Source organism: Pseudochaenichthys georgianus, chromosome 7, assembly GCF_902827115.2.
Source record: "Pseudochaenichthys georgianus chromosome 7, fPseGeo1.2, whole genome shotgun sequence".
Classification (NCBI taxonomy): Eukaryota; Metazoa; Chordata; class Actinopteri; order Perciformes; family Channichthyidae; genus Pseudochaenichthys; species Pseudochaenichthys georgianus.
Genome location: NC_047509.1, coordinates 21951764 through 21965676, shown reverse-complemented (window position 1 = coordinate 21965676; position 13913 = coordinate 21951764). Strand labels below are relative to the sequence as shown.

Below are 13913 nucleotides of genomic sequence, written 5' to 3'. Positions count from 1 at the left end.
CCTCATGGTCAGATATTATTGACATCTTTCTGTGTGCCATAACCAGAATACATAACCCAACAACAACACAGTTTAAGTGTTGAAGCAGAATTTGTCGAGAGTTCTCCAGATCACAAACGTACTTTTCATGTCATGTGTCAGTTTAGTAAAACTGTTGGTAAAATGTTATATTAAGGTACACAAATTAACCATCAACTAGTTGTTAATTAACATAATATTAGCAGTATATTGGCTCTTTATTAGTCATTATAAAACACTTATTAATGCCTTATTCTACATGACCACATTCTGCAAGTAATAAGCCATTAGTTAAGAGTTTTTCCTCAATAACCCTCTAATTAGTGCTTATTTATTGCAGGTAAGGAAGTTGTTGTACATGAGTTTTGGTCTACATGCTCTGCTCAATATGGACGCGATAAGGCAGTAGTAGCCTACCACAAGAATAGTAATTCTCCCATTATAACACTTAACAAATATGATCTATTCTTATGTAACAAGACATGAAACTATAAGTGTTAATTGTGTCGAAATAACTCAAAATTGGGTATTTATTCTAAGAATATGTTTTGGGGTATTGACCGTTCAGCTACCAATAGCAAGGTGATATTGACCTGTATGTTTCATATTTGCACATCTATATTTTTGTGAAATTTGTATTGAAGGTTAGACCGGGTAGCCTACAGAAAGTAGGAGAAAGTGAACTGAATAGCATGGCAGTAGACCATGGATGTATAATAAGAACCTGCTACTAATTTTCCCTATGCAACCTGAAGAGTAAAAGGGTCAAGTCCGTCAAAAAGCAATGACTGTAAGTGTAAGTGTACACCTTACACTTACACTGTAAGGATTAGTAACATGTATTGTGTTTATGTGATGACATTTGGAGATGTTTAAACACAATGAGAAAATGCGTTAGCATTCGCGCTAGCGTTAGCATACATGCTAGCGTTAGCATACATGCTAGCGTTAGCGATACTAGCCTGTATAGCCTACATGCTTATTGCACAGCTAGCATTAGCTATATTTACCTTGTTTACACTTAGCTGTCCTATTTGTTAATCTGTGTATGTTACACTTGCATGGATGAGATCATTAAACTTGTAACTTCTTTTTTTCAACCTGATCTCACCAGAATGCGTGACTCCACCACGACTCCTTAACACCACAATGCGTGGTGGAGTCACGAACTTTGTTACATTTGCGTGTCGGCACCACGCAAACAACCCCAATGTAAAGTGAATGAGGCTCCTTTGTCGTGGTGCACACACGCATTTCTACAACGTCCCGCAGTGAGCTTTTATTCTATACAACGTTTTTAAAATCTACTATATAGCTTGTAGTAACTCACGGGAGGCTTCTTTTATTTTATTTGTATTCATAATAATTTTTATTTTTCGTCAGAATGTAAAATTACATTAGTTACGAATTTGTGTTCTCAAAAAACAGTGCATTGTGTGTAATGCAACTGTGATTTTTATTAAATTAGTTAGTTTTTAAGGAAGGCCAGAGCTTCAGCTGTGTCAAATAGATTGTTCCCTTCAGTTAACGTTATTTAAAAGATAATGATCATGTCCTCTGTATTGTATTACGAGCGTCCATTCCCATTGGATAACGGAGAATTTTACACCCGGAAGTAAGTAGCCTATTCTCCTTACTGTCGATTGATTTTACAGTGATATCTGCACTACTCATCGACTAAAAAACACCAAATTGTCCTTGTTAATTACACAACATTGATTGGTTTGAATTGTGTGCAATGCTTTTGTATTTTCCCCCTTCGATTCGGAGAAACAAATATTTTTTCGGCGTTTTAGGATAGCCGAAGACACTACACTACCCAGAATCCTCAGCTATCGTTTGGAACTACACCATGTGCTTAGCTTGACAAACCCCGTGATCAGTCCTCAACCTCTGTGATTGGATGCGCGACGTTTACACACAGAGCGTCCAAAAGGACTTTGAAATGGAATGAAACCCATCGACGGCACACTATTCAAAACAGGAATCGAACGTGTCCTACCCCCCTCCCCCCCTTAGGTCACAGGCTCCTCCAACAGTGCTACGCAATAAAACAGATACACAGAAAAAATAGTGAAATAGTGCAATAAGAGTCTATATACAAGTGATTGGAATATGATATATTAGATAAATAATTTCTAAGTAGCAGCCAGATGAATGTTATTTCTAAGTTCAGGTGTTTAATAGTCTTCTGGCCTGTGGGATGAAGCTGTCTCTGTGTCTGGTGGTTTTAGTCCGAATGCCAGACTGCAGCAGACAGAACCGTTTGTGGCTGGGGTGATGGTGGTCTTTTATAATCCTGAGGGCTTTCTTTAAGGTTAACCTGGTATTTGTACTCCACTACATTTATTTTAGTTACTTTACAGATTTGGATTAATGATGTGAAATATAAACAAGCCTTAAATCAGACTTTAGTTACACCTGAATGAAATTCAGTGAAGGTGATTGTCAAGTGCCAACAATCAGGCGAGATATTTGATAGTTGGTGCTTGAGAAGACTAAATATTTATCTGCAGATCCGTTTAAAGCATATTCATTACTCGTTATTCTCTAATAGTTCATTAAAGACTGTATATAATTGCTATTTTGCACATCCCTTTCAAGATTTCAAGATTTTCTAAGGTTTATTGACATATCATATACACAATAGCGTAGTTATGCAATGAATGACAAACTTAGGTCACAGGTTCATCAACAGTGCATTACAAGACATCTATCAATGTGTGTATACTTCCACCATTACACTGTCGTATTCTGCACATTTCTTTAAATAAAGCCTTATTAGTTAGCACATCCTCCTATCAGGCACTAAACTGTTTTACTCTAGATATCATTTGAGTATCTTCTTGATATTTTCTATTCAATATTTATATAATTGACCTTCTACTTTCCCACTATTTTGTATGTACTCTTAATATTTGAATGTTTTCATAAAATATAACACATTCAAAAGTGCGTTACAAAAATGAAAGACATTAAGAAAAAGGCATTTTAAACAGTCATTAAAAAGCAACACAATCTTCCTGCATTGCAATTACTCTAAACGTGTAATAACGTGCTTTAACCAGTAGGTGGTTTGGGTTAAAAGCTGTCAAGTTTACAGTGTTAACAAAATAAAATATACTGCTGTTTCCGGTTTAGTTTACGACGAATATTATTTTGTTATTGTTTTGATATTTGTAACACAAAAGCGATGGAAAAAATTCATAGCAACCAAAAAAAGATGGTCTTAACATGACCCAGTCGTCTAGTAGTTAATAAAAAACAATAATATCAAAACAAAATATTGCTACTAACTTTATTGTGAAATTAAAACAGAACGGTAAAAGAATAGTTTCCGGTCTATGCTGATGCCCGATCTCTGTAGATAAATAAAGAACTAAGACAGATGTGTAATATTTAATGCAGCCAAATCATTTATTACAATGCATTCATGTGATGACTATCAAAGAGTAAAGCAAGCACTGCCGAATAAAGTATGATTTTCTCTTTTACGAAATATGGATATTTGGAATGCAGTTGGAGGTCAACCAATCAAAGAGCTTGAGGGCTGATCACGGGGTTCATGGTGTAGTCCCAAACGATAGCTGAGGATTCTGGGTAGTGTAGTGTCTTCTGCCGTCCAAAAACTCCGAAAAAATATTTGTTTCTCCGAATCGAAGGGGGAAAATACAAAAGCATTGTACACAATTCAAACCAATCAATGTTGTGTAATTAACAAGGACAATTTGGTGTTTTTTAGTCGATGAGTAGTGCAGATATCACTGTAAAATCAATCGACAGTAACGGCCCGTCTACACTACAGCGTCGAAAGCTCCAAGCAGCTCCAAGCTGCCCATTCACTTTCAATGGGGTGACGTCACGTAGCCGCGCTTTTTCGCCGAACTGAATTGTGGGTAGCCGAGCGAGGCGTCTCAGGCGACCCAGGCGACCAGAAGTTGAACATTGTTCAACTTCTGGTCGCCTGGACGCCGGAGTAGCCAGCGCCAGCCAATCAAATCCCGTTTCCCAAAATCTGACAGCTGAAGCGCTAGCCAATCAAACCGCGTCTAAACTGGGAGAGATATCCCGCCGTTCATTTCTATATTTTCAAAAAAAGTCAGAGGAGAAACTAACTATCGCCGTAGCGAATCACCCGGTTTTGTATGACCAGACCCTCTTCACCTCCCGGGATACAAACCGGAGGAACCAGGCATGGAGGGAGGTGGCAGAGACAGTGGGGGAAACTGGTAGGTTTTCGCCTGTTTGGGGAGTTTATATATATATTGCTCCCATAAAACCCCCGGGTTTTTTTTGCTCTGTATGTCGGGGGCGGGAGATTCATGTGATTGGTTGTTGGCCGTGTTGCTTGAATAAAATCCCCAAGCTCCAGAGACGCCCAGCTCCAAGCTATTTTTGGAGCTGTAGTGTGGACGCTCCGTAAGGAGAATAGGCTACTTACTTCCGGGTGTAAAATTCTCCGTTATCCAATGGGAATGGACGCTCGTAATACAAGACATGATAATTATCTTTTAAATAACGTTAACTAAAGGGAACAATCTATTTGACACAGCTGAAGCACTGGCCTTCCTTAAAAACAAACTAATTTAATAAAAATCACAGTTGCATTACACACAATGCACTGTTTTTTGAGAACACAAATTCGTAACTAATGTAATTTTTACATTCTGACGAAAAATAAAAATAATTATGAATACAAATAAAATAAAAGAAGCCTCCCGTGAGTTACTACACGCTATAAAGTAGATTTTAAAAACGTTGTATAGAATAAAAGCTCACTGCGGGACGTTGTAGAAATGCGTGTGTGCACCACGACAAAGGAGCCTCATTCACTTTACATTGGGGTTGTTTGCGTGGTGCCGACACGCAAATGTAACAAAGTTCGTGACTCCACCACGCATTGTGGTGTTAAGGAGTCGTGGTGGAGTCACGCATTCTGGTGAGATCAGGTTGCTTTTTTTATAGTTTCACACAGTGGACTTCAAATAAGTCAATAAAGGAGCATGGCTGCTCATTCCCTGGCTCTCAAAAGAGTTTGGCTGGCTGTTTAATCTATGTTCACACTGAGACACTACAACACATTGAGAGAACAGTACACCTATTGTGTAAGAACATACAAGAAGGTCACACAGTATGATCACATACATAAACTGTTAAAAATCAGTTTTTATGAAAAAAGTACAGGCTGCATATGTGTTCTCAGCCTTGGAGAAACTTGACATGTTTTGGTACATGTAGGCTATGTGTCTGAACCTCTCTTTATACAGATATTTCAACATGGGCCTACTTTGTTCATGTACTGTTGAGGTTAATTTCAGTAGTTGTGTGCTATAATGTATTTACAAAGTGTGAAGAGGAGGCAATTTAAGAATAGGGAACCTGTTCAGGTCAATTAGAGTCAAACTACTAGCTTCACTTTAACATAGGGAACATGTTCTTAGATATAAATACCTAATTAGAGTCAAACTACTAGCTTATTGGTTATGAACAAGACTTCACTTTAAAATAGGGAACATGTTCTTAGATAGAAATACCTAATTAGAGTCAAACTACTAGCTTATTGGTTATGAACAAGACTTCACTTTAAAATAGGGAACATGTTCTTAGAATAAATACCTAATTTTCTGTTATTTAGACACAATTAACACTTATAGTTTCATGTCTTGTTACATAAGAACAGATCATATTTGTTAAGTGTTATTATGGGAGAAGTACTATTCTTGTGGCACTACTGCCTTATTAGGCCCATATTGAGCAGAGCATATTAAGACCAAAACTCATGTACAACAACTTCCTTACTTGCGATAAATAAGCACTAATTAGAGGGTTATTGAGGAAAAATCTCAACTAATGGCTTATTACTTGTAGAATATGGTTATGTAGAATAAGGCATTAATAAGTGTTTTATAATGACTAATAAAGAGCCAATATACTGCTAATATGCATGTTAATTAACAACTAGTTTTTTTTAGTTTTTTTTATTGATATACTTTATTAATCCCCGTGGGGAAATTGTTTCTCTGCATTTGACCCATCCTAGTGTTAGGAGCAGTGGGCAGCCATTTTGAACAGCGCCCGGGGATTGATGGTTAATTTGTGTACCTTAATATAAAGTGTTACCAAACTGTTTTTACTGAATAACTCATCTTTTCATTTATACTTTCATATACTGTACATCAGAATAAATAAGACAAACACCATGGACTGTTTCATAAAAGTGGTAATTTTAATTTAACTTTTGGCTCCAACATGTTTGTACAGTACATCTCTCATCACCCAAAACAGATCAGTTTCTGTCTCATTGTCAAACATTGGCTTCAGTTTTGTGCTGGCAGCCGCTGCCGTTCCAGTGAGAAACACAGAAGAGAGATTGCTTACATTAGTGGTCCCAGTTCACTGTAACAACAGGATTAGATCAGCAGCACACAACACTGAGAGAGGAGAAAAGAAACACACACCTAAACACCAAAAACCTACGTTACACAAACATACACCCATGTATACACACACACTCACACATAATCCCAGTCGCTCAGCTATTTTGATTAAGAACAACTGTACACTAACACCAAATACTAACAGACAGCAAAGTAACATTACCTACAGTACAAAAATCAAAAAATATCTCAAAAATATACAGTTATTATTTACAGCTCAAGTATACACCCTGTCACTCTATAGATATTCAGTGTGAATTTATCAGAATGTACATCAATATGTACAGTTTAAATACATTATCTTAAATACTATAAATATAACTATGGGTTTTGTCACATAAAGACTATAATGCACAGTTAAATAAATATAAATACACTGTTACTTTATTTTTGATGAGTTACAGTTACAGTTAATCACTGTTATTCAACTTGAGTTAACCGGAAAAGTTGCTTTATAGTACATAATGCAACACAGCTGACACATGGACAAGACAAAGAGACCCTGGAGTTAGAGTCTTTGATTTCAATGATAAATAGCAATATCAATTCTGAAGGCCAATATCTTGTTACTGAGCAGAGCTGATATTTGTTTCCACTGTGCAGAGTATTTTAAAGCGACCTGGAGTGGAGAAGTGGAAAATCCTTGACTAAATGTGACAAATTGTGCATCATGTCTTGTGTTTCGATTGTGCTCTCACATCAGACATTTTCTCATGTATTTTTTGTGCAGATCAACCTGTAGTTAAGAAACAGACTTGTGGTGCAGTTTAGCTTCTTGTGGACGGCCGTGAAATTAAATGTGCAGACTTATCCTCCAGTGACCCTTTGTAGGAAGCAGGATTCAGACCATAACTAACATAACGAGGGTGTCGTTTTTCTCATACTGATATTCTGAACAATCTGTGCTGTTGTATTTGCTGTAAAGTGTCTCTACTGTAGGCTATTTTTATTTTATGTACAACACTTTGGCTCGACCAAAAATCGTTTATAAATGTGCTATATAAATAAAACTTGATAATCTACAAGTTTCATCATCAACTTCACCCATACAGACTTTTTTTTGGTAATCATTAACTGGCTCTTGTTCACCACGCCATGAAACTCATTTGTGCTCACTTTCCTGTGCTTCCATAAATGTGCTTTAACTGTAATCCAGAGCTGCAGGTGCCGTCACCTGTTGTGCCATTCATGTCGTAAGCCATTTGACCAAAAACATCTGTTATTTTCAACATGTTATTGCAGTAGTTGCTGAATTTGCGCAAAACAAAAGGGGGGATAATCTGGCATTTTTAGACTTTAAACTGTGTTTAAATGTTCGTTATAGGGGGTATGAAGGTATGAATTCAACTATTCATACCTTCAATAAAGACAAAGCTACAGTAGGCACAATTAAGGTGCCTAAAAACCTGAGCAGATGTAAGAGGCATGTAAGAATTCACACAACCACATATATAGAGAACAGTTTAGGAATTGGTCAAAACTTGTATTGGGGAAAATAGGGAGGACCTGTCAAAGCTATGGAAGCATCAATCAGAACTGGTTTGATTACAGGGCAAAATTCACAACAGACACACATACCCGTCTACGCTGTTCAAACATAATAAATAAAAACAATGTAAATTCTCAAAGATCTGTCGTACAAACACACAAGAAACTAACTGTCTTTGACAGTGGCTTGCGACACATTTGAGCCTTTCATGGATATTCAGACTTCTTTCTCTCTCTAAATAAATATTGCTGATTAAATCATCTTCTGTGGCAGCATTATTGTGATGACAAAACTTGTGTCAAACCTGTACTAAACAGACAACTCCAGGGTCTCTACCTAATTAAAGTGCTCAAGTGAATGAGACAAGACATTGGTCCAAACTCAACACACTACATTATCGAGAAGAAAAAACAGACAAAAGCATAAGGCGAACAGACAACAGAGAGGCTGTTCAGGCACCAAACAATGTGACTGACTGTGCTTCACACTACATCTGTTCAGTCTCTGTATTGGTGTTGTCAGGGAGGGGCCACTAGATGGAGAGTCATTGACTCCTCCACTGGCCAGCAGAGACACCCAGTGGTGACATCCTTGTATTACCACTTAATCCAAACATTTATATCACTGCACAATTTCCACATTAAACCCCAAAACGTACATTTTCATACAAGATATTTACGTTAAAAAAAGGCTTTAAGTTTCCACACCTCAGTTCACAAAATACATCAAAGTGTACATTTTAGTGCGTATGAAATTATGTCTGCAGTGGTTACAATTTGAAGAATGTACAACAATTAAACCCAGGATACTCCTTTTACAGTTCACATGATGTCTCCACAGCGTGGCATGGCAGTGAACCTCTTACTAACAACATAGACGCTTTATATTCTTGTAGGACCTCAACAGTAAACTGTCTCATCTGTGTATTGCTGAACAAATAGCCGAGCAGGTGGAGCAGACAAAGCAAGGTGTCTGCTCTCCTCTTCTCCTCTTGCACATCAGAAGAGGATCTGTAACTATGGTGCGTTGCCACGGCTTCCCCTGGGTAACGCAGCTCTATTTTTAAAGAGGCAGGGTCACCGGGAGCTCTCATTCAGTGGCAGACTGACGCACACACACTTGAACACGCACATCTGCATGTACACAGAGACAATACTCACATTATCCAGTTATTCTCGGTATGCCTCTCCAACATGCAGACAGGCGTGCTTGAGGCTGCTCTGCTCATCTTCGCTGGTGCACTGTCACCTCTGCCCTTCTAAGGCATTGATAAAAATGGAAACAATTGATTCAAGTGATTGATTCAAATGGAAAAGCTTTGTCTAGACCAGCCACGACTGGAACAGCACATAGATGTGCAATGCGGTTGGAAACAAGAGGTTGTTTAAAAGAGAAATGCTGCTCTGTTTTAAGGCTCAGAGATGCTAAACAATTATAGCGTGTTTCTTTGCTTTGGGGATCATGGGAGTGTAATGAAGAGGTGAAGAGTTTCCCCTTGTTTCGCACTACTGCTGTGTAGACTATATACACGACTTACAGTGACATCTCAGACTACACAACAAGTATATACAGTACTCTACATCAGTGGGGAAAGAAGGGATAGAAGGAGATCCACAGTTTTACGTAAAGTACCCTACTTTGACTGGTATTATTGCTGATGCATGATAGGCACAATTCAGATGCAAGGTGTTTGTAACACTGTTTACACTATCGGAATCACTTACTACATACTGTTTTAAATGCATTTGTTATCATTTTGTTTACAGGATGAGAAATGTTCTCATACGTTGATATAGATCATGAAAATATATGGGTTGTTTTCTGAGTCTCCTTCCATCCTAACCCCACAAATAACAATCTTCTATAACTGAACATCAACAAGATGATGATCTCCTAGATCTAGGAACATCTGACTGTCTCAAAAATATCTTTCTCCTAAACTGGTGAACATACTGTTGAGTACAACGTAAAGCATTTTAGAGCCGCACACACCTTAACCTCAGTCAGAGCTCATTACAAAACAAAGCCTGCGGTGGACCTTTCTAAATCCATCCTTCCCTCTCTCTCTCTGCCGCTGTATTTCGTTGAAAGATAAAAAATGTGGTCATAATTATCTGGTCAAACTCACATTCCCATGATCCCTTCATCACAGCTGGGATTGAGAGGAAATTGGCACTACGGCTCCTATTGCAGGGAAGAATCACAGGCGGGGGGCGGAAGGGCAGAAAAGGAGGGATAGGGACTCAGCTCTGGAGGTTAAGGTGTTATGAACGCTGCAACAACCGGCAGTGGATTTTCTCTTCCTCTTGACTTCCTTGGTTTCTCCCTTTCTTCCTCTCTCCATGCAAGGCTGGGGGTTTTAATGGGAGGTTGCTTGAGCTCAGTGGATCATAGCTCAGACTCTGGCGAGCCGATGTTCTGGTAGCCTGTCTTGGTGCTGGTACCGTAGTTGGTGTTGGTCATCTCCTGGGTGCCGCCGGGGCCGAGGTAAGGGCGTGGGGCGGGCATCGGGGAAGGAGCCTCGCTGGGGTTCTTGCCGAGGATGAAACGCTGCTCGTCCTGCTCTTCCAGGTTAGAGATGTCCTTCATCATGCCTTTACGGTAGGAGACGGACAGTTTGTTGGAGCCGTCCGAGATCAGGTTGTAGTGGCGGAGGAGGAAGACGATGGGTAAAGGCAGCATGGCCACCACGATGAGGGAGTAGGCCATGGCTAAAGCCCAGGGAGGGTAGCTGTGAAATTGCTCTGCTCCCTGGAAAACAGAGGTACAGAGGCAAGAGGATGAAATCAACAACATGCAAAAAATAATATAGCATGTCTGGTGATGTTTTAACTCTTTATTTTTTCATTATTTGTATAAACCCAGATAAACCAGAGCAACACCCACCTCAGCCTCTACCCAGGCGTTGTATCCTGCAGGACTGATGGCCATCTCAATGACAGTGGCGATGATGAGCAGCACCAGGATGGCTGGAGAAACGTACTTCCACATGTAGTAATAGAAAGAGTACGGCCTGAAACCAAGCATGTCCTCCAGGTCCTGCATGAACCTGCGAGGAAGTGAAAGAGAGTGGGGCAATAGTTTAGTTTCCTGAGTCCTACTGCATCGTCACCATCATTCAACCTGAATGCTTTTCTAAACATTTGGTTAACATTCAGAATAGAAAAAACACAACAAACAAACCCCAATGAATTGTTTAGGTTAAGGTAAAATATTATGGTTTGGTGTAAAAATAAATACATTTGTTACATTATTGAAGTCATGAACGTAAATGTACTATACAATCAAGAGTGATAGATTCAGATTCGTGACACTTGTGAATGATCATTATTTTGTGTCATTGCCCACATAACTATAGGTTACTTACGTAACCCCAGTCTCAGAGTAACATGAAGTGAGATGTCTCACTATGGGATGCGCCTCATCGCGGAGCAAACAGAAGCATCAATCTCATTACGCCAATCCTGATTGGCTGGTGATCTTGACGTCAACGTCAGGGGAAATCACCCCCTATAAGTAGCCTGTGCCACGACGCATGCGTCATTCAAAATAAGCACCTCTTCTCGCTTCACCATAGCAAGGAGGGCCGTCTGGTGAGACATCTCACTTCATGTTACTCTGAGCGCTGGGGTTACGTAAGTAACCTATAGTTCTCATTCATAACACTCCGTTCGATGTCTCACTATGGGATATTGTAGCTCCCGTATTGCCAGACGAGCTTATCTCAAAGATCACCGATCAACCAGAATTTAACAGGTGGAGTCCCGACTCAACAAGGTGCCCAGCACTGCTCGGGCCACGCTTGGAGCGGAGACGTCTAGCCTGTAAAAGCGGACAAAAGTGAGCGGCGAAGACCAGCTTGCCGCTGCACAGATGTCTTGGATGGAAACACCCTTGAACAAAGCCCAGGATGTAGCCAGGCCCCGAGTCGAGTGAGCCCGCAGACCCGAAGGTGCTTGCAGATTCTGACTCGTATAGGCCAAAGCAATCGCCTCCACGATCCAGTGGGAGAGCCGTTGCTTAGTAACAGGCTTACCCTTGTGAGGTTTAGCCCAGGACACGAAGAGTTGGTCATTAAGACGAAGCTCTTTTGATCTGTCCATATATGTGTGTAAAGCCCGGACTGGACACAACAGATCCTGCTGCTGCTCCCCGGAGGAAACCAGCTGCGGAGGAAATGCCTCAATGTCAATTGGGGTACACGAACCAACCACCCTTGGTGTAAAGGCAGGGGTGGGTTTCAACAACACTCTCGTTTGCCCTGGGGCGAAATGAGTGCATGAGGGATGTACAGACAGTGCATGAATATCGCTGACCCGCTTGGCGGATGCCAGGGCCAGTAACAGCACTGTCTTGAGTGACAGATGTTTCATGTCAGCTCCTTCCAGGGGTTCAAATGGGGTCATTCTGAGCCCATTTAAAACCACTGCCAGGTCCCATAAGGGCACCAGCGACCTGGAGACAGGGAGGAGCCTGCGAGCTCCCTTCATAAAACGGCAAACCAAAGGATGTTGGCTAGCCGTCTTACCCTCAAAGCCCACATGGCATGCAGCAATAGCAGCCAGGTACACCTTGATCGTGGAGAAAGCTCTGTGTTTTTCGATCAAATCCTGTAGAAATGATAAAATCATCCCGACAGGACATTGAAAAGAGATGTGTCCTTCTTGAAGGCACCACTCCTCAAACACCCTCCACTTACATTCGTAAAGAGACCTGGTGGAGGAAGCTCTCGCACTCTGAATAGTGTTTATCACCTTCTGTCCCACTGTATTCAGATTGTACCACTCACGGGTCAGGCCCATAGTGCCCCGCGCTCTGGGCGTGGGTAAAGGATCGCCCCCCCCGCCTGAGACAATCTGTCCCTGCGTGGTGGGGGCTGCCATGGCTGCCCGCACAACAGCTGATATATCTCCGCCAGCCCGTACATTACGGGCTAGGGCGGAAACATCAGAGTAAGTGTGTGGTGTTGCTCCTTCACTCTGGCCAGAGTTGGGGGTAACAGCAACACACTCTCACTCCCTAAGCGTCCAATAGCGACGTTTGGTCAGTGTCCGTGGCGTCCAATTGTGACGCTCCTAGGCTCCTTCAGTGTCATAAAGGGACGCAAATAGCTTTCAACTGATTGCAATGTATTCCCATCTGCGTCGGGATTTGACGCTCATGGAAGCACGGCATTCGTTTGTGTCGGCTGCCCTTAAAGGTAATGTGAGCGTCCATTCCCAGGAGTAAAGGATGGCAGAAGACACTACACTACCCAGAATCCCCAGCTATCGTTTGGACTACACCATGTGCTCTGTTTGACAAACCCCGTGATAGTCCTCAAGCTCTGTGATTGGAGAGTGTGCTCCGAGGGTTAAGCCGATTCTCGAACAGCACTTGAAATGGGATGGAACCACGGCAGACTGTCCAAAACTGGATTTGAACGGGTCCACCGCGTCCCCCCTCCCCCACCCCGTCCCCAGAACTACACATGCTGGCTATTCTGTTTCGCAACATGTTCTCTATGGCACGTCTCTACTGGGAGTTGTAGTTTTAAAAGACGTTTTCGTATTTCCCATAATAAGAAGTTGCCAGTATTAAACTGTGTACATCCCTGGAGGTTTAGGGGATAGGAAACACTCACATTTAAAACATATAATTAATAAATGGGTGAAAATTGCTTGTGCCCATTATGGGCAGTATTAATATATATACCCACATGCCAGCTAAGGTCAGAAGAGCTTTATTTAACAGCTGGTCTTATGTGTGTGACCCCTGTGATAACATTACATTACATTAATTGATAAGCCTGAAACATGCACTTGTCAAGGTTCAGAGGCACTGTTACGTGCTAGGCAGGCTGTACATGTGTGGTTTTCCTTCCATCCTGTGTTTCTCTCTTCTCCCTAGAGGCTTCTCAATACTCAAATTTCCCCTCCTCGACTCCTCGGTCCTCCGGTAGTGACCCGGAAATGAATTTCAGCGCGCCA

At 41.0% G+C, this 13913-nt stretch overlaps 1 protein-coding gene across 1 annotated transcript in view; it reads right to left on the bottom strand.

Annotated features, from left to right (window-relative positions):
• Positions 1 to 6220: 6220 nt before the first annotated feature.
• Positions 6221 to 13913, bottom strand: part of slc6a17 (solute carrier family 6 member 17) — a 31933-nt gene continuing 24240 nt past the window's right edge. The window contains exons 11-12 of the mRNA XM_034087761.2: positions 10831 to 10993; positions 6221 to 10695 (exon numbers count right to left, since the gene is read on the bottom strand). Of these exons, the coding sequence (XP_033943652.1) occupies positions 10333 to 10695; positions 10831 to 10993 (526 nt within the window). The 3' untranslated portion in view covers positions 6221 to 10332. The remainder of the gene's footprint in view (positions 10696 to 10830; positions 10994 to 13913) is intronic.